The 27557-nt window shown below is 37.5% G+C and overlaps 1 protein-coding gene across 4 annotated transcripts in view; it reads left to right on the forward strand.

Annotated features, from left to right (window-relative positions):
• The window catches only part of Aadac (arylacetamide deacetylase), a 57613-nt gene that overhangs the window by 760 nt on the left and 29296 nt on the right, over positions 1 to 27557 (forward strand). For 2 of the 4 annotated variants that reach the window (XR_010063658.1, XR_005500357.2), the window contains exons 1-4: positions 19041 to 19230; positions 23094 to 23316; positions 24530 to 24599; positions 25624 to 25795. Coding sequence is in view for 2 of the 4 variants with exons in the window: in NM_020538.1 (NP_065413.1) it covers positions 19096 to 19230; positions 23094 to 23316; positions 24530 to 24599; positions 25624 to 25795 (600 nt within the window). In the remaining 2 variants the exon portion in view is untranslated. 4 annotated transcript variants of the gene reach the window in all.

Below are 27557 nucleotides of genomic sequence, written 5' to 3' on the forward strand. Positions count from 1 at the left end.
ATGTTTATTGTATTCTAGATTCTACCGCATGTCCGGTTACATGCTCCTCAATTCTATGAGACCATCTTGCTGTGTGTTTAGGTGAATGTCTTCTGATTCAATCCCAGAATTTCTCTCTCTCTCTCTCTCTCTCTCTCTCTCTCTCTCTCTCTCTCTCCCTCTTTCTTTCTCTCTCTTGGTCAGATGTACCATTTTCTAATCTGGCTTCAGACCATTGGCCAATCAGCTTTTTATTGACAGGTGAATGCTTTTACACAGTGCACAAGAGATTATCTCTATAAATTATTAATTTTTAAAAAATTCTGTATCTGTAAATGTTAGTGTATTTTCCTTTAGTTATATTTAGTATAATTATGGTGGTCCCCAGGAACCATGAATTTGAGAAATATTGATTATTGTCATTATATGTAAGTTCTCATATACAGAAGATAGCCATTTATTTATTCATTCATGTACATGTATTTATATATAGTTTTTGTTGGTATTTTGCAATTTATATCATTGATAAATATAAATTTTTCCTCTATCAACAATTACTATGTGGTATTTGAAGACAGTTTCCATCCTTGTAAAATTGGATAGTATAACAGATATTTTGAGTCTGGTAATTTTACAGGAATATACTATTATATATTATTTTGCTTAATATCTTCTTCCCAAGTATGTGGTGTATATTTTCAACATTCAGTTTCAAAACTTTAAGGTATTTTTTCTTTTAAACTGTAATATTATAAGTGGTTTATTTTTATATTGAAATTTTATTTTTTCATACACCGTTTTCTTTTTTTTTTTTTTTTTTTTTTTTTTTGGTTCTATTTTTCGGAGCTCGGGACCGAACCCAGGGCCTTGCGCTTCCTAGGCAAGCGCTCTACCACTGAGCTAAATCCCCAACCCCCATACACCGTTTTCTGATTATGGATTCTGCTTCCCCCAGTCCTCCCAAATTCACCGCACTTTGCCACCCACTCACATTTACAGACTTTCTTTCCTTTTCTCATTAAAAACAAACAAGGTTTTTCTTTTGTTTTGCTTGCTATTGATTTTGTCTCGTTCTGTTTTGTTTTGTTTTTAATCTTGAATTGTAGTTTTGGTAACTATTTCATTTTCCTTCTTTTGGTTTTCTTCTATAATAAATTTCAGTAAAGCTCATTGTGGTCATCTTTACATTGTCTTCTGTTTTCTTAAAAAACAACTTTCCCTTCTTCACTCCTAAGAATAAAGAAGAAACATGTAGCACCATATGATCAGGGAAGAAGTTTAGACAAAGGATCATTTGTTTAGACAAAGGTCATTTCCAAATGAACAACTGCTCTTCTACTTGGTGGAAGGAAGAGTAGATAAAGGAGAGTGTTATCACTTGCCCTTTACCTCGGAGACCAACAGGTATATGATTTAATTAAGTATCTAATGTCTATTATATTTACACAGCAGTGTCAAAGCTCTTTTTAGTGATTGAAATGATTACTTTCTTCACAATAAAAGAAGATAACAAAATAAATTTACCTTTCTGACATAGTAGTAAATTATTGTTTAGTTTTATAATTTCTTTTTTATTGGATATTTTTTACTTACATTTCAAATGCTATCCCCTTCCCATCTCCCCACTCTGACATTCCTTACACTGGGGGGTCGAGCCTTGGCAGGACCAAGGGCTTCTCCTTCCATTGGTGCCCAACAAGGCCATCCTCTGCTACGTATGCAGCTGGAGCTATGGGTTTGTCTATGTCTACACTTTGGATGGTGGTTTTGCCTCTGGGAGCTCTGGTTGATTGGCACTGTTGTTCTTATGGGTTCCACACCCTTTCAGCTCCTTCAATTCTTTCTCTAACTCCTCCAATGGGGACCCGGTTCTCAGTTCAATGGGTGGCTGCTAGCATTCACCTCTGTATTTGTCATGCTCTGGCAGATCCTCTCAGGAGACAGTTATATTGGGTTCCTGTCAGCATGCACTTCTAGGCCTCAGCAATAGTGTCTGGGTTTGATAGCTGTATGTATATGGGTTGGGTTGGATCCCCAGGTGGGGCAGTCTTTGAATGGCCATTCCTTCAGTCTCTGCTCCACACTTTGTCTCTGTATATCCTTCTATTAATATTTTTGTTCCCCCTTCTAAGAAGGACTAAACCATCTGCACTTTAGTCGTACTTCTTGAGTTTCATGTGGTCTGTGAATTGTATCTTGGGTAACTCGAGCTTTTGGGCTAATATCCACTTATCAGTGAGTGCATATCATGTGTTTTTTGGTGTGTGTATGTCTGTGTGTGTGTGTGTGAGAGAGAGAGAGAGATTGTCTTACTGCACTCAGGAATCTCCAAGGAAATCTTTCATATAGGTCCATCATAGAAACTTTTTAGTTGCATACTTATTAACTGATTAGTGAATCTCTGTTTATTTTTATGAAAGGTCTTTTGCAAAAGTGTTTCTTCTGGATCTATGAAAAAGAGCGCTTCCTTTGGGAATTTGTCAATTTTTAATTAACCAAAAGCTACAGTAGTAGTTTCGCATGTGTTTGTGTTATGCACATGTTACGATGAGGTTCCATTACACATTTATTCAAATTGTGCAAATGTTCCTTAGTGCAAATAATAGTGTTTTCAAAAAGATAATTATCTAATAAAGATTTTTTACTTTAAAACATCTAAAGTTGTAAAGGTGTTGATATATAGACTCCTTACTACATGGACTTTAGCAGATGTAAATTGCTATAAGAATTTTAACTTGGAATAACACAACATCTTAGGAGTGAGATGCCATTGGAAAGATATTATTGCTTCAAGCCTCTGAGCAGTCCGTTTCTTGCATTCAGGACGGATATATAAAAGTGCATATCTGGTTGTACTAACCCTATGTTATTGTTTACACTACTAAGCACTATCAATGCCAAAATAATTTCCATCATATTAGACACTTCATGATGTTAATATGCATTGACAATCTGGTATGTATGTATTTATTTTGATGCTGTCTTAGTGTTTCTATTGCTGCAAGGAAACTCCATGACCAAAAATAAAGTTGGGGAGGGAAGGGTTTATTTGGCTTGTACTTCCATATTTCTCCTCATTTACTCAGTATGCTTTTCTATTGAACCCAGGACAACCAGGCCAGGTATGGCACCACCCACATTGGCTGGGCCCTCCCTTATTGATCATTAATTTACAAGAATTTACTTATAATCTTACTTATACATCATTACTTATAATGATGTCAAAAAGGCATTTTTTTAAATTTTGGTTCCGTCCTTTGAGATAACTAGTCTGTCACATTGACAAAAGACCAGCTAGCACAACTGAGTTTTATCGATTTGACACCCAAACACACTACCATGAAGCCATACTTTCCCTTTCTTCTTCATCCTCAATATCTCGCATTAAAAGCATAACTTTAAAATTCCAACAGTCTTTTCAAACTCAAACATATTAAAATTCCAGTCTCTTTGAAATTTCCAATCTCTCTAACAATCCAAAATCTCCTTTAAAATCCAAACTGTTTGTATTGAAAAAACTGTGTGCTATTGAAAAAAATCAAAATTAAATTAAAAACCTTCTTCAAAGTGGAAGAAACAGGGCACATTAACAATCTGAACTGAGCAAAACCAAACCCCAATGACATATTCAAGTCAACGTCCAATTATCTGAGATTCAGTCACAATCTTCTAGGCTTCTCCAAGGAGCTTGAGTCACCTCTTTACCTCTGCCTCTGCAGCACACACAGATTGTCTTCTAGGCCACAGAGGGCTCCACTCAACCACTACTCCTGTTCTTGATGGTAATTCCATGTTATTGACTGTGATGATTTGTATATGCTTGGCTCAAGAAGTGACACTATTAGGAGGTGTGTCCTTGTTGGAGTAGGTGTGTCACTGTGGGTATAAGCTTAACACCCTCCCTCGTCTTACATGCCTGGAAGTAAGGATTCTGATAGCAGTCTTCAGATGAAGATGTAGAACTCTCAGCTCCTCCTGTATCATGCCTGTCTGGATGTGGCCACACTCTTGCTTTGATGGCAATGGACTTAAACTCTCAACCTGTAAGTCAGCTCCAGTTAAATATTGTCCTTACAAGAGTCGCCTTAGTCATGGAATGTGTTCCCAGCAGTAAAACCCTAACACAGTGACATCTCCAAAATTCTTGGGTCTTCTGCTGCAATTAGGCTGTGCTTTCACTAATACCTTTTCATAGGCTCTCTTCATGGTGCTAGGCCTCACCTTCTTGTATGACCCTTTAGGTTCTAGACTTTCAATTGCCACTAAGGCTGCACTTATCAATGGTCATTCCCTGGCCTCTCATAGTGTCAAGCCTCAGGTATTCTTCATAACCCCTTCATGCCTTCCAAGCCAGTACTATCTGGGTGACTCTTACACTACAAAATTCAGCTGCCAGCACAAGATCCAATCTTATCTGTTTCTAGATCACAGCTTGTGTGTGCTAACCTTTAGTAAGCCTACTTCTCAGAACGTTTCACCTCACTGATACTGGTCTCTTCTCAATCACTGATAATTTCTTAGTTTCAGTGAAGCAGAATCAATTTTTCCAGCAATGCAAAGATTTCACTTCAATGTTTCCAGTCTCTTTGTCCCATCTGAACAGAACAAAAGAATCAATTCAAAAGAGCAAATGTCCCTAATGTAGTCTTTAAGGTTCCTTCAGAAACTTCACAAACCAGGCCTCCATATTCTGCACTGCTCTTATGTTCTTATATCTTCTAATCTACAGAACAGCTCAGTGACATCTCAACACTCTGTGTCTTTTCTAGTCCAAAGTTTCAAAATTCTTCTGCAATCCTCCCAAAACATGGTCAGATCTATCATAGAAACAATCCACTATGCTGGTACCAATTTGTGTTTGCTAGAGTTTCTATTGATATAACAAAACACATTGACCAAAAAGCAATTTGCAGAGGGTAAATGAACTATTCTCTTGATGGATTGTTGTTTATTATAGAATCCATGAAACAACTAAAAATAAACAAACAAAAACAAAACAAAACAAACCCAATTCCTCTAAATCTCAAGAACATTTCTGAGGAGAAGCAGCAATGGAGTATGAGAACAAGAAGTGATGGCTGATGACACAAAAGCAGTGTCCTCAGGACTCAGTATACCTGTTGCACAGTAGTTATGATATAATGTCCAAGACCAGGGAAAGACTAATTCAGACAAAAATCCACTATGAAGGAGAGAGTTGGACTTAAAATTTCACCCCTAGCCAAGAAGACTTTTATGATCCTTAGCTCCTGGGAGAGCTGGAGGCAGATTTCTCTAATGAAAACTCTGTTAAGTCAGTGGTGCTCTAGTGCATTGATCCTCAACCTATGGGTTGCAACTAACTACTGTAGGGGTTGAATATCATATTTTTCATATCAAGTATACCATCACTAACAACAGTAAAAGTTACAGTTATAGCAATGTCATAATTTCATGTTTGGAAATCATCACTCTGTCCTAGTAATAGGATGCAAGTTACCAAAAGAAAAAATTGGGGCAATCCAAATTAGTCTTGATGGGGAGAAATGAGACAAATTTGGGTGAGAAGGAAAGGTTTGATTCTAGAAAGACTTGGGGAGGGAGTGTGAAAATGATTAATACACATTCTATGACATTCTCAAAGAATTACTTATAAAAAATGGGTAAAATCTGAATGTAACCCAATCCCAGAACTAAGCTTCCTTTGGTGACAAGGGATGGTCAATTGGTGCTCTATCTCCCTCATTATTTAGAGACTTCATTAGAATTGGTTTCATATATTTTAAGAAGATTCTACTGCACTTGGTTTCGGTAGCATAACTCATTTGCCTCTGAATTCCACCTGTCTCTCTCTGCATTTTCTACCTCAATCCCATCTACCTTCTTCCTCTTAGTCTGCTCCTCCTCTGAAATCCAGTCAACCCATAAAATGTATCTATGACTTCTCTCTGTCCCCTCCTCTATACCTAACCTCTCTTGTTCAATGGAGTGTTGTTAATTATAATTTTTAATGGTTAATATGTACATACAAGTAAGTACATGCCATATTTAACATAGGTCTGGTCTACCTCACTCAGGATAATTTTTCTCTAGTTCTACAAAAGTAACTTTTATTTGACTGATATAATAGTTTTCTCTGAGGCCAATGACTTACCTCCAATTTGGTTACATCCAATTGAGTTGTTGACCAACCGGAGTCCCATAGAAATCCTCAAACAACAAGCTGTTGTCAAGACAATAGGTTGCTCTCTGTAAACTGACAGCAAGGCTCCATTGCTGAGGACAACACCCACACAATTCATTGAACATGGGGACAGTAAGCGGGTGCCCAGATAAAACCTTCACCTCTGTATTCTATTCACTTTGTTGTATATAGCAGCTTCTCTGCATATATATTTTAGATTTCAGTTTAGCATTTTTATGTGACTCCTGAATGTGTGAACAAGTGAAACTCTGATTCTTGTGACTTCTCTTGGATGGAGGGCTTTTTTTTCTTCTATTTATTTTCCTTGTTCAACTTCAAATATGAGGGCTTTGTGTTGTTATATTTATTGTTATCTCCTAGAAGCCTTTTCTCACATGAGATACAGAAAGATAGTAGATCTGTGTGTGAGGGGAGGTAGGGAACTGTAAGAAATAGAGGGGGTAGGAAATGTGATTAAGATATATTGAAAATAAAGAAAAATGGTTAAATGTTACCACTTACTTTTTTCAGTCATCATAAATATGTGGTTCAGTGGTGGTGGTGGTGGTGGTGGTGGTGGTGGTGGTGGTGGTGGTAGTGGTATGTGTGTGTGTGTGTGTGTGTGTGTGTGTGTGTATGTGTGCATGCGTACGTGCGTGCGTGTGTGTGTGTGTGTGTGTGTGAGTGCATGCGTACGTGCGTGCGTGTGTGTGTGTATGTGTGTGTGTGTGTGTGTGTGTGTGTGTGTGTGTGTGTGTGTGTGATGTATCCCTGTATCCCTTAGGTAAATTTCTCCATATTTCCACTTGTAGGATATCTTCAGCACCTCAAGCGCTTTCTTTTCCTCTTGAAACCTTCCTTCATCCCAATCTTAACAGCTACAGGACAATTTTCTTTACATATTTACTTTGTCTAGACTACTTTAGCACTACTAGATCACTTAGCATAGCCTTTTTGCTTGAAACCTTTATTTATTCTTTTTCTATGTAACCTTCATGATGTTATCTGTATTCTTTTTATCTTTATGTTATGATTTTCTACTCTTCGAGCTCTCTGTGAATTCTGATCTAAATTCATTGAAATGCTTTTGTCTATTTGAATTTGTTCGGGGGATTGTTTTTTCATATATATAATTCATTTACATCACAAATGTTGCCCCCTTCCTGGTCCCACTTATTGAGTTCTTCCCCTATTTCCCTGCCCCTTTGCCTCTGACAGGGTGCTTCCCCAGGGTAAGCCTCTACCCAGAGCCACAACATCTCTACAGGATTAGGTGAATCTCCTCCTTCTAAGGCCAGACATAGGAGACCTCTGCTACATATGTACCAGGGCTCTTTGGTTGTTGGCTCAGTTTCCTAGGTTTTCACATTAGTTGACACTGTTGGTTTTCCTATGTGGTTGCCGTCCCCTTTGGTTCCTTTAATCCTTCCCCTAACTCTTCCATAGGGGTCCCCAACCTCCACGAAGTACTTAGCTGTGGAATCTGCATCTGTCTCAGGCAACTGCTAGAGCCTCTCAGAGAACATCCATGCTAGGTTCCTGTCTGCAAACTCAACAGATCATAAGTAATAGTGTCAGGGATTGATGCCTACCCATGGGATGGATCCCAAGTTGGGCTGGTCACTCACTAGCCATTCCTTCAGTCTCTGCTCCATTTTTGTCCCTGCATTCATTTCTTTTTCCTTTGTGAAAATTTTGTAACAGAATTTCTCTATATTGCTGAGGCTTACCTTGAACTCTATTCCAGTTGTCTTCATGTCTCAGTTTCTCCAGTGATTGCCATTAAAAGCTTACAGCATGTGTATGTGTGTCTCTGGGAGGGGTAACACCCAGAAGGGGGCTTCCTCTTTTCTTTTTTCTTTTTTTTATAAATTTATTTTTTAAGATTTTATTTTATTGTATGAGTACACTGTAGCTGCCTTCAGACACACCAGAAGAGGGCATCATATCTCATTATAGATGGTTGTGAGCCACCATGTGGTTGCTGGGATTTGAACTCAGGACCTTAGGAAGAGCAGCCGGTGCTCTTAACCACTGAGCCATCTCTCCAGCCCCCGGGCTTCCTCTTTTCAATGAAAAGGAGAATATGAGACTTTTGTGAAGGGATACTAGGAGAAGAGGGGTGACTAATTTTGCATTATAAAGTGAATGAATAAATTTTAAAAATACAATTGATGTGAACCTCAAAAGGCACCAGTTTAGAAATATACAGTAGAGCATGGCAAAAATAAATACCTTCCTCACTTATACAAAGAGAATAATTGGCACGATCATAAAAAAGCATACAACATGCCATTTGCTATATCCTGTAAAAATTATTTTCAGTGTGTCATTTACTGATTTCTGGATCTGTTTTAAAGTCAGGCTTCTATTGTTTGCAGTTGGAGATCATTGCCTTCAGTGATTTTGGTAATTACAGTGAATTACTCTGTAATTCCCCTCTGCCCTGTGATTGTCTATTGTCTACACAGAGGTGTTATTACTGTTCTTATATTTATTCTGAATGAGATATTCCACATCAGTTATTTCCTTCCTTTGCTAAGTGGGTAAAGATTTGGGGTATTTCCTAACTGTGACTCTAGAGCTCTTCTTCAACTATTCTCATGAGATGCTCCCTTCTCTTCCCATGTTTTACCCTACTTCATTTCTTATGCAAAAGTCATTATAGATTCTACTCCCTGCCATCTTATCTCAACTTGGAATGCTTCCCTGGACAAGGCTTCTGATGGTGAATGATGAGAAACAGCAGAACTCAGACAGTGGCAGGCTGTTCAGCTAGACTCATAGATAGCGTGTGCTTAGAACAGTTAGAATACAGAACTTCCAGCAGATTTAAGTGCTGTCTAAAATCCATAACTAATTTTGATGAATGCCTTCTTTGAGTTTTACTCTGTCCAGTATCCTTTGATTGTACCTGCACAGAGGACTGTATACATAATTTTGGTACTTGTTAGAGGATTGCACCCACTTTGGGAATTTTATCCCCATGGCAAAACACCTGAGATGAACAACTGAATGGAAGGATTTGTCTTGATTAGTAGTGTTAGAAGCTTCAGCTCAGATATCTGACTCGATGTAATGGTAAGAATGTAACTAAACGTACGAAATAATTTTCCTGTATACAACCAATAAATGAGCAAGTGATTTTTGTCAAAATGGACTTAATATCATAGATGAAATAGATATGCAATAATTTATTTAGATACATCTTAATATATTTACTTCAGATTCAACTTAGTTGATTGAATTTTTTAAAACTTTTATTAGATATTTTCTTTTCTTACATTTCAAAGGTTATTCCCCTTCCCGGTTTCCTGTCCATAGCCCCCATTCCTTCCCCTCCCTCTCCCTGATGCGGGTGTTCCCTCTATACATCCCCCTTATTGCCTCCTGCCATGTTCCCCTGCACATGAGAACCCTGGGTCAGTCCATGTATAGTCTTTCGGTAGTGGTTTACTTGGCATTGTTGTTTTTATGATGTTGCAAGCTCCTTCAATTCTTTCAATACTTCCTCTAATTCCCCCCAAGGGGGTCCTTTTCTCAGTTCGGTGGTTTGCTGTTAGCATTGACCTCTGTATTTGACATGCTCTGGATGTGTCTCTCAGGAGAGATCTGTATCTGATCCCTTTCAGCATGCATTTTCTAGCTTCATCAATCTTTTCTGGTTTTGGTGGCTGTATATGGGCCACATGTGGGGCAGGCTCTGAATGGCCATTCCTTGAGTCGCTGCTCTAAACTTTGCTTCCATATCCCCTCCTATAGATATCCCCCCCCTTTTTTTTTCTTTTTTCTTTTTTTCGGAGCTGAGGACCGAACCCAGGGCCTTGCGCTTGCTAGGCAAGCGCTCTACCACTGAGCTAAATCCCCAACCCCATTTCCCCCCCTTTTAAGAAGGAGTGGGAGCATCCGCATTTTGGATCCTTCTTCTTGAGCTTCCTGTGGTCTGTGGATTGCATCTTGGGTAATTCGAACTTTTTCGCTAATATCCATTTATCAATGAGTGCATACCAAATGTCTTTTTCTGTGATTGAGTAACCTCACTCAGGATGATATTTTCTAGTTCATTCAATTTGCCTATGAATTTCATGAAGTCATTGTTTTTGTTAGCTGCGTAGTACTCCATTGTGTAGATGTACCACATTTTTTTAATCCATTCCTCTGTTGAAGGGCATCTGGGTTCTTTCCAGCTTCTGGCTGTTATAAATAAGGCTGCTATGAACATAGTGGAGCATGTGTCTTTGTTGTATGTTGGAGCATCTTTTGGGTATATGCCCAAGAGTGGTATAGCTGGGTCCTCAGGTAGTGAAATGTCCAATTTCCTGAGGAACCTCCAGACTGATTTCCAGAGTGGTTGTACCAGTTTGCTATCCACCAACAATGGAGGAGTGTTCCTCTTTCTCCACACCAGCATCTGCTGTCACTGCAAAGCTTTTGTAAAGCAAAGGCACTGTCATTAGGACAAAATGGCAACCAACAGATTGGGAAAAGATCTTTACCAATCCTACATCTGACAGGGGGCTTATATCTAAAATATACAAAGAACTCAAGAAGTTAGACTCCAGAGAGCCAAATAACACTATTAAAAAGTGGGGTACAGAGCTAAACAAAGCATTTTGAACTGAGGATTATCAAATGGCCAAAAAGCACCTAAAGAAATGGTCAACATTCTTAGTCATCAGGGAAATGCAAATCAAAACAACGCTGAGATTCCACCTCACACCAGTCAGAATGGTTAAGGTAAAAGACATGCAATAATTTTAACAGAAACTTTGATAAGCTATTAGAAATGAGCTTCTTCAGATTTGTTGTATAATTCATTTAGACAGAATAATATTCTCCATAATATTTTGATAAAAAATGAAACAAGTACTATACACCATAGAAACAGCTTAAAAAAAGAGAAAAAAAACCACAGCTAATAAGCCAACATTAAGGTAAAATAGAATCACCAGGAAGATCATGAGGACAGAGCAATGGCAAAAAAGTGGTAATACACAGCAAGAAGGTAGATTTTAAACTCAGCCAATTGTTACATTAATGTAGAGGGGCTAAACACTGAAATCATGAGGAACATATCAAATTATATATATATTTTCCTAGGGAAAGTGTTTGAAAATACGTCTCAGGTATTCCAAACAGGAGGGGATCACATCACAGTGTTATTTCTGCACACCAGTATACCCAGCACAGGAAGTAATACCTTCTGTGTCCCAGCTTCTTCCTGTGACAGAGCTTTCTTGTTGTATCTTAGGAGAAAATGACTTCATAGATTGAAACATTGCATAGAAACTAAAGCAGCTACATATTTTTGAGCCAAGAGTCATGTTTGGAAATCTCTCAAACTGCCTAAACTGTGGCAGAGGGTCCTATGATAGCATCAGCTGTGGTATTGATGGCAGGAGTATGGTAGAATGACTGGTCCTTTACAACCACACCTATGGATGGATGCATGTGTTTTTGTGCATAATGACAAACTATCCTTGTGTTATAGATTCACACAGTAAATACTGTACCAGAGAGAGAGTCAGTTTTCTACTCATTCTCCACAATAATTATATATCTTTTACAAATTCATGCCAATTTCTGAAAAGACAAATAAATACAACCAGTCTGTGGAAACTGAGGATTGCATGGAGCTTATACTATAACTTGAAGAAGTAATGTTATATAACATGATAATTAAATTTATTGGAATCTTTAATGTCTTTTGGAAATGCTTTGAGGTTTTGAATGTATAACACATGAGCACACCTGTTAAGTTTGTCTCAGGATTATAGATATCTTTTTTTTTGTTTTTTTTTTGTTTTTTTTTTTTATTAACTTGAGTATTTCTTATATACATTTCGAGTGTTATTCCCTTTCCCGGTTTCCGGGCAAACATCCCCCTCCCCCCTCCCCTTCCTTATGGGTGTTCCCCTCCCAACCCTCCCCCCATTGCCGCCCTCCCCCCATAGACTAGTTCACTGGGGGTTCAGTCTTAGCAGGACCCAGGGCTTCCCCTTCCACTGGTGCTCTTACTAGGATATTCATTGCTACCTATGGGGTCAGAGTCCAGGGTCAGTCCATGTATAGTCTTTAGGTAGTGGCTTAGTCTTTTCAATGATAGACTCAGGTAATGCTGATACTCATAGCCATTTCAAAATAGGTACCACTGACAATGATTTCATAGTCTTCAAATATAAATTTAGCTGTTTCCATTTAAACTACTGCGTGATGATTGCTTCTATCCTATCAGCTCATTCCTTATCATTCATGTATAAGGAGAGGCAAGTACAGGAACAAAACAGTGTTGCTGTTTTTAATTTAAAATAATATGTAGTCCATACCAAAAGCCTCCAAAACATTAACTCATACAGCATCAATTTTAAGTGAAGTATCTAAACGCTCTACTAACTCTTATACAATTTAGATATAGATGATCTCAGTGAATGGTTTATTCTGAGCCAAATTTCTCTCCTATGGATCTGTAAAACCAAACACATTATGTTTCCAGAATAGAATGGTGGGTTAAGTATTATATGGACATCCTACCCACAGAATCAAAAATTAGGGTCCTTTGATGTAATGATATCACCCACTTCTAGGGACATGGAAAAAGGTCAGGAAATCAGCCTAGAACACAGCCCACCAGCTAGCACGATCACTATGGCAGTCTGAGAGAGGCAGAGTCCTGAGGACTACTGCACAGATTTGCTCCATTTGCTGTCCTCACATCACAACCCTTATAACCTATTAGTTGTGTGAAGATTTTAAGGGGACTTTCAGCCCTTCACTGGACATTATCATTGGCTCTTAAAATACCACTGCTTGATCTTTCTCGAGCATTGCTGCTGGTCAGTTTAACAATTCAACTACCATCCTTAAAACAAATATGGAGATGTAGATTGTTAGTGAAGCTAAGTTATGATGATTTTGATAGTGGCTCTGGTGTAGAAAATCTTAAGGGAGCAATTTGAAGTTCAGAAAGGCACACTCTTAATAGTTAAGCCATGAACTTTATTTAAGGTCAGGGAATAAGAACAGTGGAAGCCGACTGCCCTTGGCTGCTGTGCCTCTCTTGCTGAAGATTCAGATTTGTGAATCACTTAGGAATTTTAAAAGATTACTTTCAAAGTAGTAGTAAAATAATTGATTATTTCTTTGTAACTACGAACTGCTATCAGCCAATAAACAAAACTGGCTGAGAAAAATTACCTTGTTTCCTTACCTTTTTTTAAATCCATAACAAGTTGCTTAGTTATGACTGCATGTGGGTTTGTAGGAATGATTTATTTATTTTTACCTGTACTATGTAATGTTTATTCATATAAGGTTATTGGGGAACATTTTTTCTCCTTATCTATACTCACTGTAATCATTCACTAGAAGAAAAATAGAGTGTGAGTGCATTGTAATTTGAATACTTCCGGAAAGATTTTCCTGGAATATATAAGCTGTGGGAGAGAAAGAAATAAAGGTGTTAGAGCCTTCTCATTGAAGTTTGCTCTATCCACCAAATGTATCTATGTATTTGTGTGTGTGTGTGTGTGTGTGTGTGTGTGTATGTGTGTGTATGCAATTGTGTGTGTGCACCCATATGTGTGTATGATCTTCCCCTTTTTTTCTTTTTTCCTTCTTGCTAGTCCCTAAAGAGTTCAAAGAGTTTCTCACTAGTCATAGGGAATGTACAGCCCAGCAAATCAAGTTTTATTCCCTCAGAGAAAAATCTACCGACTGATCAATTGCTAACTCTATGCTTTTGTCTCATTTTGTTCATTTCTTTTATTGGATATTTTCCTTTTTCTTTCTTAGATTTTTAATTTACATTTCAAATGTTATCCCCTTTCCCAGTTTCCTGCACATAAACCCCCTATCCTATTCCCCTTCCCCCTGCTTCTATGAGCAGGAGCATTGAGGTTTGGCAGGACCAAGGACTTCTCCTCCCTTTGGTGCCCAACAAGGCCATCCTCTGCTACACATGTAGCTGAAGCCATGGGTCTGTCCATGTGTACTCTCTGGATGGTGGTTTAGTCCCTGGGAGCTCTGGTTGATTGGTATTGTTTTTCTTACGGGGTTGCAAACCCCTTCAACTCCTGCAATCCTTTCTCTTAAGTGTTCCATTGGGGACCTTATGCTCAGTTCAATGGTTAGCTGCAAGCATCTGCCTCTATATTTGTCATGCTCTGGCTGAAACTCTCAGGAGACAGCTATATCAGGCTCCTGCAGCATGCACTTCTTGGCATCACCAATATTGCCTGGGTTTGGTGTCTGTATATGGGATGGATCCCAGTGTAGGGCAAGCTCTGGATGGCCTTTCCTTCAGTCTCTGTTCCAAACTTTGTATCCGTATTACTTCCCTCAGGATGATATTTTCTAGTTACATCCATTTGCCTATGAATTTCATGAAGTCATTGTTTTTAATAGCTGAGTAGTACTCCAATTGTGTAAATGTACCACATTTTCTGTATCCATTCCTTTGTTGAGGGACATCTAGGTTCTTTCTAGCTTCTGGCTATTATAAATAGGGCTGCTATGAACGTAGTGAAGCATGTGTCCTTATTAAATGTTGGAGCATCTTTTGGGTATGTGCCCAGGAGTGGTATAGCTAGAGCCTCAAGTAGGACTATGTCAAATGCCCCTTTTTATCCTGGATGTTGAAGCTGGCCTTTGACACACTCAAATAAAATTTATGAGAAAGGTCCACCACAACTCTCTGCTTTGTCCCTTTCACTTTGGCGGCTTCTTTCCCCTGTATATTCTTATCTCATACAATACATTCAACATAACCTCTCTTCCCTCAACTCCTGCTATTCCTCCTGCCACCCCTCCTCTCCACAGATCCACTTCCCCTGTTTCCCTTCAGGAAAGAGCAGATCTCCCAGGAATATCAACCAAACATGTCATAAGAAGATGCAGCAAGACTAGGCACAAACCTTCATATCAGGGCTAGACAATGAAGGAAGACAAGGAGAAAATGGTCCCAACACAGGCCAAAGGGTCAGCAACACCCATGCCCACTCTTAGGAGTCCCACAAAAAACACAAGTTAAATAATCGTAATATGAGTGCATGTATGCAGAGCACTTAGTACAAACCCTTGTAGGCTCCATTATTAATGTTTTAGTCTATGTTAGCCTCTATGAGCCCTGCTTAGTTGATTCTGTGAGTCCTAAGATAGTCTACCATTTTTTTTTTTCTTTTCAAGAACAGATTCTCAGTCTGAAGATGCTGGAGATAATCAACCCTACTAATGTGTACTGATATTATCCAATTTATTTAAGTCTTGACTATAAAAAAGGAAGGTAATTCTCTTTGAGTTAGCATAATCAATTTCTACTGACTTGGAGGTAGAAGATCCAGGTTTCCAGAACATCAACTTTAGGGCTGTCTTTAACATAATTTATCCAGTTCTCAGGCCTTCAAATTGAGATTGGAAATGAAAATGTGTCCCCTGCTATGAAAGCCTTTGAATATAGAATGAAATTCAACAAGAATTTTCCTATTTTACCAGCTTGCAGATGACAGAGAGTGGAATTCCTTGAAAGTTCTATTAATGTTAGATGAGATAATTCCCATAATAAACCTGTTTTTCTTTTTTGAAAATCTCATACATATTTATCATTAACTATGGTCTTATGAAGCCCCCATTTTCTCATCCAACTCCATCAACATGGCAACTCTCCAGCCTCTCAAGTTCAAATCATTTTGGTGTTGTTGTTTGTTTTGGTGCATGTGTGTGTGTGTGTGTATATATATATATATATATGATGTGTGTGTGTGTGTATGATGTGTGTGTGTTTTGTGTTTGATTCTCTCTCTCTATGTGTGTGTGTATATGATGTGTGTGTGTTTTGTGTTTGTCTCTCTGTGTGTTTGTGTGTTTCTCTCTGTGTGTTGGTCTCTGTGTGTGTTTGTCTCTCTCTCTCTCCTCTCCTTTACTCTCCTCTCTCTTTCTGATTCTCCATCTCTCTGTCTGTCTCTGTCTCTTTGTGACTGTCTCTCTGTGTCTGTCTCTCTCTGTCTGTCTCTCTCTGTCTGTCTGTGTCTGTCTCTCTCTGTTTCTCTCTGTCTGTCTCTCTCTCTGTCTCTCTGTCTCTGTCTCTCTCTCTTTCTCTCTCTCTCTCTCTCTCTCTGTGTGTGTGTGTGTGTGTGTGTGTGTGTGTGTCCGTGTGTGACATTCCACTTAGTCCAGTTAGAGTTGCCAGGAAGTAGATAGATATGGATTTACCCAGTTGAGCATAAGAAACTTACTATACTAGAGGCCATATATTCAATAAAGTATGATTCTCCATATTCCAGCAATGATCGACTGCTATAGCTCCTCAGTAATGGAGAGGCCTGGCAAGAGTCTAAGTCACTTATCCTTAGACTATGCCTGGCTTGACATTTTGTTAAGTCTGGTTTAAGTAACCACGACTGCTCTGAGATCATGCTTGAGATAGTCATGTCATTTCACAACATTTCAAAGCTCCCCTCCACATTTTCCAGGTATTAAACTCTTCAGTCATGGTGCTTTCATAATCTTTGTATGGCATGGGTAACATACATGTCCTGTTTAAGGCTTCGAGCCAAGTGTCTTATTCTCATTACTCTAACCAGCTATGGATTTCTCCATTGACTGCTCTCTCTCTCTCTCTCTCTCTCTCTCTCTCTCTCTCTCTCTCTCTCCATATATATACATACATATATGTATATATATGTTATAATCACAGAATTGTAGAGCAGCAGTGCAGTAGTTCTAAACTTGTGGCTATAAGTTACCCTTTGGAGGTCAAATAACGCTTTCACTGGGATCACCTAAGACCAGGAAAACACAGATATCTACAATACAGTATAATTCAGGATACTAGAAAAAAAAAATTACAGTTAGGAAGTACCAATGAAAATAATTTTATAGGTGGGGGTCACCACAGCATGAGGGACAATATTAAAGGGTTGAAGAATTAGGAGGGTTGAGAACCAAATTGTAGGACTGATTTGACAGAATAACCATTCAGAAAAATAACACATTCTATCCTAGGCCTCTGACAGCCCAAGCCCCAGGCTTTTGACTATATGTTTAGCAGTACTTCAGATGAAATCTACTTCTATGGAGAAGACCTCAAATCTAACCAGAAATGGGTTAGTCACCCACAATACTTAAGACAATATTACACCAGTAAACACATCTCTTTCGGGAGATTGGCACTGAAGCAGATTCATCTCGGTGCTGCTTAAAACCACTGATAATGTTTCTCCTCCAGCTGACTCAGCATGACAAAAAAGGTAGCCAGTAGGAGGAAAATCTCCTGATCAATTTGATATTAAGTACTTTATGTTCTAAAGCTAAAATTCTGATGTTTTCAACAATATGGTCAGCCCAGAAGGGCAGACTGGAGATAGATCCTGGGACCAAAAACACATTTCCAACAGACAACAACATTGCCACAACTTTACCATAACTTAGTCTTTCCTGAACATTGCCAACATGTTTACTGAAAGAAGAAAGCCATCTTGAATTAAAAGAATAAAAGGAAAAATAAATCTGAGTCAATTATCAAAATAGAAGTGGGCAGATATGACAAGACAAAACAAAACAAACATTAGTGGTTTGAAAAAAAATAACAACTACTAGTTTTTCCAAATCAACAAATCATTTCTAACAATCCTCTCATACAAATAATTATATGAAATTCCTGATGCATAATTCTTTTAAATTAGGGGTTGGTTATAATACAGCTACAACACAACATTTCTTACTTTCCTCTTTTTACCTCCAGACACTTTTCTGCTCTTTCAAATTCATGGCTTCTTTTTTTTCTTCCCTTTGCCATCACTGATCTCTTTCACAAGACCATCTGCTCACTTAATACTGTGTCATATCATGTGAAGAAAAACACTCAGTGCATAACACAGATAGTCATGTACAGTAATTAGACAAAAGTAGACCAAGATTTCCACTCTGGTTTGCTTTCATAGAGCTCCAGGATAAAGCCTTCATGAAACATAGGATCCAATATAAAATATTAGCTTTAGAAATATATAATTATGTTTATTCTTTAAAAAGTAGTCTAGTAATATTCATCTTTCCACCCTGATATTGATATAAAGATTATTTAATGCAATATACTTATTGTGAAAGTTAAGTAATTGGTTGAATTTGGTGTGGGATATACTTGAAGCTCAATAAATCAGAATTTAATACTTGAGTCATTCAACACTTGAGTCATTCACTATCCAAACAAATGGGGATTAGTATAGACAAGTGATTTACTGCAGATTCACTGATAGTAGCTATAAACGTAACAGCCAAGGAAATGTTTTAAATTAGAACATCAGACTAAAAGGTGATAATTGTCATATTATTAGTGCAGTCAAATATAAAATGAAGAGAAAAAGTTTTTCAAGTTGAGATTGTACCGACTGGAATCAGCTGACCCATGACAAGAAAGGAAACATGATATAATTATACTATATTCTCAAAATAATGGAAATAATATAAACAGAACAGATTACTTCCTAAGCAGTGCCCTTGAACAGTCATTAAAAAATCCTGGAGTTTCTCAGCAGGGAGGAGAGCAAGGCATAGAGGGAATAAAGGGAAAATGGCTTCTTCTCAAAATCTCACATAGCTTTAAGAGTGCTGTTGACCTTCTATTAGTTTCTACTTGACACATTCACTGTCTTTCACATACGTCATAATACCCATTACATACAAGTAAGAGAGTCTGAATAATAATGCCTTTGTAAAGGATACATTTTCGTTGCAAACAGTTCAGCAAGTCTGTTGCTACTAGATAAGAAGTATCTTAGAGATAGAAATTCTGTTTTGAAATTCTTTGTGGACTTGGACTGCCTATGCATTAAGAGATTGTGCAGTGGAATTTGGACTGAACGAGTTAGGTAACACTTTACGACAGGTTAAATTTCAACATTCAAAGATTTAAAATCAGTTTTGCTTGCTAGGGTGCCAAAGTAGAAAGAGCAGAAGGAAACATGGGAAGAACTATTTTTCTTCTCATCTCTGTGGTGCTTGTAGCTTATTATATTTATATACCTCTCCCAGATGATATTGAAGAGCCTTGGAAAATAATATTGGGAAATACACTTCTAAAACTTGGAGGAGATTTGGTAAGTTTTGATTTTTAACTGACCTTATGAATGCTGAATAACTTAAAAAAAGAGAAAATAGGAACTGTAAAAGAAGTTTCTTAGCATGATCCTTCTTTAGATCCAATTCCAGTTATAGACAGAAACTGGGAAGAGGGAAAGGAGAAGGAAGAGTGGTAAAGGATAGAAAGAGAATGTGCGCTTTACAGTATTGCCAGATGGAGCTTTTCAGAAGATTCAACTTCAGGGAAAGAAGAATGGAATAGCATTCTGTTTAATTGTAGAAGTCTATGCAGTAGTTTTAGATTCATGCATGGAAATCCATGCATGCGGGACAGTTAGAAAGACTGGTTAAAAACAAAACAAAACAAGACAAAACCAAAACAAACAAAAAACAAGCAACACAGGAAACAAGACCCTGTAATTCCCAGTTGGAGTCACTATTGCACATATGGGCATTTTGTATAGGTTCCTCTTCACTCCATTGTATATTTCCATTGCTGTACAGAAACTTTTCATTTCTTGGAGGAGCCATTTGTCTGTTATTGTCTTAATATATGAAAAATGAAATTATATTTATAGAGTCCTTTCCTTTACATATAAATGTAGAGTATAACCTAATGTCTTTTCTAGAAGTTTCAGAGTTTGGGGCTTACTATTGCAGTTTTTTCATGAATTTTCATTTTACTCTTGTGCAGAGTGAAAGGTGACTGTGGGACTTAGTTATTTTACAAGTGGACATCCCATTCTGGCAGCACACGTGCCTGTCTCTTTTCTAGTACGTGACTTTGGCATCTTTGTGGTATATCAGTCAGCAATGAATATGTTTCATTATATCATAAATAAAATTTAAACCCTCCACATACATATCTAGGACCACAAGCTTTGATTGTATTATATAGGGAACAATTTAATATTACCTTATTCTTGTGCCTTTGCTAAGAGTATGATTATGATTTGTTTTGGCCTTTTACTGTTACGTTAGGTTTTTTTTTTTTTGCTTGTTTGCTTTAGTTTTCATTTTAGTGGTTTTTTGAGAGAGACGGAGAGAGACAGAGAGAGACAGAGAGAGACAGAGAGAGAGACAGAGAGAGACAGAGAGAGAGAGAGAGAGAGAGAGAGAGAGAGAGAGAGAGAGTTAGTTGGGTGGGAAAGGAGGTGGGGAAACATACCTAAAATATATTGTATGAAATTTTTTAAATGAAAAAATGCAGTATGATTACTAAAACTAAGGCATTCTGACTAACATGTTAAATTCTATAGGTGAAAAATATAAAAAGAATTTATGTCATGTTTTGATTGACAAAATTATAAAAAGCATGAAGTGTTTACATGACACAAACAGAAATATGGATTTGTAGATTAGTGAAAAAGAAGACCCAAAAGTATATTCATATTTAAAAAGCTATTTGATATTTGACAAGTTGCCAAATAAACACTAGAGAAAAGACAGCATCTTCAACAAATTATAGTGGAATTAAGTCAAACCTTTATCATACTTTATCAAAATCAACTTCAAAATGAAATTAGGTCAGTGTGAAACCTGAAATGCTAGAAGAAAATGTAGACAGTACCTTATAAAATATAGGTGTGGAAAAATTCTGAATAGAATATCCTTTATCCCGGAATTAAGATCACCCATTGAAAAATGGGACATCAGATAATCAAAAAGCTTCTGAACAGCAAAGAAAACTGTCAGTTGGATGAAGATGAATTTCTCTGAGGGAGAGAGTCTCTGCCAGCTATATATTTGGTAGAAGATTAATATCTAGAATATAAAATAACTCAAAATCAAAGAGTCAAGAAAAAATGACAAAATTAAAATTATTATAAAATTTAAAAATGAAATCTTTAAGGGACTTGTTTCCTCTTTAAGGGTTTCTACCTGTTTACCTGTGTTCTTGTATTTCTTTTAGTGAGTTATTTATATCCTTCTTAAAGGACTCTATTGTCTTCATGAGATAGGATTTTAACATCCTGGTTTTCATGTGTGTTGGGTATCTAAAGCTTGCTGTGGTGGGAGAATTGGGTTCTGAAGGTACCAATGTATATTGGCTTCTGTGACTTATGGTCTTTCACTTGCCTCTCACCCTCTGGTCATCTCTGGTGTTTCTTAGTCTGGGTTTCTCTCATTCACAATTGCTGGGATTGCAAACTGGTGCAAACATTATGAAGATCAGCTTGACAAATTCTCATAAAGCTAAAAGTAGATCTGCCCTAAGACTCATTTATCCTACTCAATGGCATGTGCCCAAAGGACTTAATTTCCTACTCTACAAATATCTGTTTGGCTATGTTCCTTGTTGCTCTAGACCCAATAGCTAGGGAGTGGAAACAACCAAAATGTCCCTCAACTGATGAACGGGTAAGGAAAGAGTGGTACAACTGCACCATGGAATATTATTCATCTCTGAAGAAAACTGAAATCATGGAACTAGAAGCTGCAGTTGAGATGAAATGTATAAGGGAAGAATACATTACAAAAGAAAATATACTGAGTGAGGTAGCTCATACCATGAAGACAATTATCACATGTTCTCTATGTGTGAATTATAGTTCTCAGTATTTAGATGTTAGTATGTAACCTAGAGCTACTGCAGAAACAGAGAAGTTAGAAGAGATCATGGGGGAAGAAGAGAAAGAGAGGGGATAGAAAGACACAACAGGAATGGGAAATCAGAATCTAAGGATTAACTGGAAACTGGGATTGGATTGAAGGATAATAAAGGGGAAGGAGAGGAAAGATAGACAACTCTATGAATGTTTGAAAAATATCACAGGGAAACCTTGTTTTATGTTAACTCAAAAAGTTTCACCTGAGAGTAAAAATCTTCCCACCAGCTACATCTAACAAAAATCCATTTGCAAAAGACTGCCATTGCCACTGGTAACTGTCAAAAAGTTGAAAGTAAGACCTTGTTACTGAAGACACCACACAAGAAACAAACTGGATCCTGAAAGCGTTCTCCTTGACAAGTAGCTCTCATATTAGCTGTGCTAGATATTGAGGGAATAAATCAATAAATAGTCCTACCCAGCTATGGCATCTAGAATGTACAAGAATAGCCAGCATTGCAAGATGTGCCCCACGGTGTAACAGTATCAATCACATCTTGAGGTAACCAACATTAATTTGATTGAATTTAAGGCTTCCTCAATAGGAGGGGAATTTTATCTGGTATTATAAAGACAGTCAAAGATTTATAGCTGTCACTGACTTTGAGGAAAACTAAACCAGTATAACTTCTTGTTGCTTTCTAAATACGTATACTGTTATGAAAAACACATGTGCAGAAATCATAACAAAAAGTCACAATTAATAAAATTATAAAAAAAGAAAGAAAAAAATCCCTGACCAACAGATTCATCTACAACCCCTATACCTAAGGATCAGGGATGTGATACACAAAGGGAGAGAAAAAGTTTAAGAGCCAGAGGACCGAGATGTCTGAGGTGACAGGTGACATAGTTTCTTGTGTGTGTGTGTGTGTGTGTGTGTGTGTGTGTGTGTGTGTGTGTGTGTGTGTGTGTGTATGTGTGAGAAACAGCACCCAAGAAGTATCAGAAATTGGTGACCTAAGGAAGACAAGGACACTAGCAATTCAGGCTGACTTTCCAATGTGAATATCAGAAATTTTATAAGATCCGATCTGTAGCTGAAGAGATACAGGTTATAGATGGTGATGAGAGAAGTAGAAGCAATCTCAAGGGAAAAGACCCTGACAGGTTATCCAATACCAAGCAGTTAGCTATAAATACATATCCATATGAGCAAGACTAGAGAGGCTCAGCAGGCTGCATTTATACACACACAGACACACACCCCCACAGATGCACATACACACTTACAGACACACTTGTAATTTTTTTTCTTCTCCACATAGGCTTCTTTTGGTGAACTTTTGGGACTCAATCATTTCATGGACACGGTACAGTTATTTATGAGATTTCAAGTTGTCCCACCCACTTCTGATGAGAATGTCACTGTGATGGAGACAGATTTCAACAGTGTTCCTGTTCGCATATATATACCCAAAAGGAAGTCAACGACGCTCAGGAGGGGCTTGTTTTTTATTCATGGTGGTGGCTGGTGTCTGGGGAGTGCTGGTATGTCCCATTGGGTGAACATTCTTCTTATCCCATAAAATGTGACTGTGCATAAAAAGACATATAAACTCACATGTAAGTTAGATACTAATACTTCAATTGCTTAATGCACTCTTTTCTGAAAGGTAAATTAATTACTATTACTACTCAAAGCTATAGAAAAACCTCACTTAAACATGGAACTTTATTATTGTATAATTGGTGGAATACTCTAGTGAGAACAAATGTGGTGTGAACTGAACAGTGGGTGAAATAGCAACCAATAGAGATGGTGGCTCTGGTCTTTTATAAAGCACTAAATGAAGGAAATGAGACAAAGATAGTAGATGTAAAAGCATAAAGCTGAACATGCTATATTTATTTGACATTACCCATTTCACTTGTTACATATAGGTTGTACAGTACAATTAAAGTTGTGTCCTAATTTGACTTTATTAAATGTGAGAAAATATAAGTAATATATAATCGATATATCTAATCTATTTTATAATGTATGTCTTTTATAATGAATCAAGGAGCCTATGATAGCTTCATAAGCTGATTTTAAGATGTTGGAATATGAGGTATCCTGGAATGTGAGATGTGAGACTTAAGGAAGAGGTCTTTTTGACCCTGAGAATTTGGAGGTAACTTTGCAGGCTCTGGTTTACTTTTAACCTATGTTATGTGTATTTGGAATGCTTTCCTAAGCCCAGGTGCATGTATATTGTCCATTCCTAACCCATTGCAATGCTAAAGTGGAAATACACCAAAACCTCATTTTTTCCCTCTTTCTCCTTAGTTATGAATGGATTGTGAATAAGGACTGACTTTTTCTCTTTATCTTTCTGGCAGTTTTATTGAAATCTAACGCTATTACTAGGTAGTGCTCTCTATACAACTCTGTTAGAGCAAGCATTATTATGTATCTGTGCTTTGTGATAACCTCTGACTCTAGTAGGTCTGGCTATGCTCCTTAATGTCTGGTAAAGTTATTTGTTCTTCCAACAATATTCCTAAAATTTGTAAAGGTAAAATCTGCCAAATGAGAGGGAAAGACACGAAACTTGATAGGAGTGCCAGAGCTTTCGAGTAGGTGTGTGAAATGGACAAAACAAACACCTCAGCTCATTTGTAGATGGTCTGTGAGGAGCAGCAGACACTGATGTGGTTTTAACAATTTGCTTTCCATTCATATGCTTGCCACCCTCTCACTCAGTTTTCTTGATTTCAGCTTACTTCATGTATGACACTCTGTCAAGACGGACTGCCCATAGACTTGATGCCGTTGTTGTGTCAACTGAGTAAGACCATGGTTTGCTTCTTCAGCCCTTACCCATGTGCTTTCTATAGCAAGAAACCAATGCTCTTGGTTATTTATTTATTTATTTATTTATTTATGTTATTATTGGAAGGCTTCAAATTAAATTAAGAGAGAAAACAAAGAAAACAAACCTAAGTTGGCCAGAGTAGAGTCAGAGATACCAAAACAAAAAAGCAACATGAAACGCTCAAATCAACTGGGGATCAAAAGAGAAAGTGCAGAAATCATTAGAACATAGTAACTGGGGTGCATCATGTGCATAAAGAACCTGCATTGAAATTCTAGCCTGGTTTCTTTCAGCAGAATGAGTGCTTACAATCAGAGAATCACAGGGAAATGAGATTTGAAGTTTTACCTGGAGATTTTTTATATGTTATATATTATTAATTAAATATAGTTTATCCACAAGTGAACTAAGAATGATAATTTTTGTATAATATGATCCTTCTGGGAATTACATGATAAACTCTATTTAAAAGGTTAGTTCACCATCACACTCAACACAATCAACACTGAAAGTAATTTGTCCTTAAGCTACACATAAAACAAGAAAAGGAATATTCTCAAATATAGCATACTATGGCAATAACTGATAAGAAATCAATTTGATGGAAATGAAGAGAAGAATGAAGTAATTAATAAAATACAATGATCACAGAGGTAGATTTTGTTATTTATGAAGTTCAAACATAATATCAATAAGACTTTTTCATTGATAATTTGAAGTATAATAGTTATAAAAAAATGTACTGGGAGATGTTATTAAGGGAATGTATTACCTATTGTTTTTTTCACTCTTTTTCTTTTGATTCAACTAATTTGCTTGTTTTACTCAAAGTTTTACTAGTATAATAATTAAATCAGTGAAGGATTTATGATGGAGATTCTGTGGGTAAAAAGCTAGCAATATTTTTATTATTAAAGAAAACAGATTTTTAGTTTAGAGATACACCACATATCTTTAATTAAAACTCATTAATTTGGAACTCTTATTCCTCACACAGCTATGGCTTAGCCCCAAAATACCATTTTCCAAAACAGTTTGAAGATGTATATCATAGTTTACGATGGTTCTTACAAGAGGACATTCTTGAAAAATATGGTGTAGATCCTAGAAGAGTTGGTGTGTCTGGGGACAGTGCTGGTGGAAACTTAGCTGCAGCTGTGACACAACAGGTAGGCTTCACAGTCTGTTTATTTTAAAACACCCTACATATAAACATTTCCTCGGATATTCTAAAGGTCAGTGAGTGCTGAGTCCTGTTTGATCATGCAATGGACAATATGCCATGGTTTCCAGACCCTGAAGCAAAGCCAACAGGGCAAGCCATGAGTGTTGACCACTGCTAGGCATGAGGTTTGTTTGTGATATATATATATATATATATATATATATATATATATTATAGGAAATATATATATATAAATAATATATATATATATATTATAGGAAATATTCTCCATGCCAAAGTTATTAGGGAATGTCCTTTTTGCCAAGGTTAATGACACCATGATAATAAGAGCAGCACGAATCCAGGAGGTAAAGGTGTGTCTATGAGTATAGCAAAAATGGTGAACTCTGTGACCTTTAGGACAGCCCTTAAGGCTGTAGGAAAAGAACTCTCAAAACAAGAGTTCAAAAACATGTAATGTCTTAACTATGCAAATCATAAAGATGCAGTGTGGGTTATATGGAGGGTTTCATGGACCAAAAAGAACAGAGGCAGCTGCGCTATGAGCCACCTTGTCAGAAGGATACAAAGGCAGGCATATGCAAAGGCAAGTAGATTACTGAGTTCAAGGTCAGCCTGGAACAGATTGAATTTAGGTCCAGGCATGGTCAGAGTGGTAAACTCAGGATGGCATCCTGTCCAGCTAAGTTTATTGTTTGTGATTACAAGGGCAGGAGGATCTCTGAATTCATTCCCAATGATTAAAAATAATATGCTTGCTGTCTTTTACCAAGAATCAGGGGGCTGTGTTCATGGAATACTGATTTATGTTATAATGAAAGAAAACCTTAAGCAAATGGCAGAATTAATAAGTAAATAAAAGACTGTGTCTTGATCTGCAAGAACTGAGCTATCTGGAGGAGCTGTTTGGAGATCTCTAGAGAAAGTTGTTTGGAACAGAACACAGGCTGTTAGCTTGTATCTGACCATTTGACTTTGAATCATTTCTTTCGTGGTTCTCAAACACCTCTCAAGAACGAGGAACACTCTGCCATTGTTGTTGGAATTGCAGACTGGTACAACCATCCTGGAAATCAGTCTGGAGGTTCCTCAGAAAATTGGACATTGCACTACCTGAGGACTAAGCTATATCTCTCTTGGGCATATACCCAAAAGATGCTCCAACAAATAACAAAGACACATGCTCCACTATGTTCATAGTAGCCTAATTTATAATAGCCAGAAGCTAGAAAGAACCCAGATACCCTTCAACCAAGGAATGGATACAGAAAATGTGGTACATCTACACAATGGAATACTACTCAGCTATCAAAAACAATGACTTTATGAAATTCATAGGCAAGTGGATGGAACTGGAAAATATCATCCTGAGTGAGGTAACCCAATCACAGAAAAGCACACATGGTATGCACTCATTAATAAGTGGATATTAGCCCAAATGCTCGAATTACCCTCCATGCACAGAGCACATGAAACTCAAGAAGGATGACCAAAATGCATATGCTTCACTCCTTCTTTAAAAGGGGAACAAGAATACCCTTGGGAGGAGATAGGGAGGCAAAGTTTAGAACAGAGACTGAAGGGACGACCATTCAGAGCCTGCTCCACATGTGGCCCATACATATACAGACACCAAACTAGATAAGTTGGATGAAGCAGGCCGACAAGAACAGGATGTAGATCTCTCCTGAGAGACACAGCCAGAATACAGCAAATACAGAGGCGAATGCCAGCAGCAAACCATG

This window comes from Rattus norvegicus, chromosome 2, assembly GCF_036323735.1.
Source record: "Rattus norvegicus strain BN/NHsdMcwi chromosome 2, GRCr8, whole genome shotgun sequence".
Classification (NCBI taxonomy): domain Eukaryota; kingdom Metazoa; phylum Chordata; class Mammalia; order Rodentia; family Muridae; genus Rattus; species Rattus norvegicus.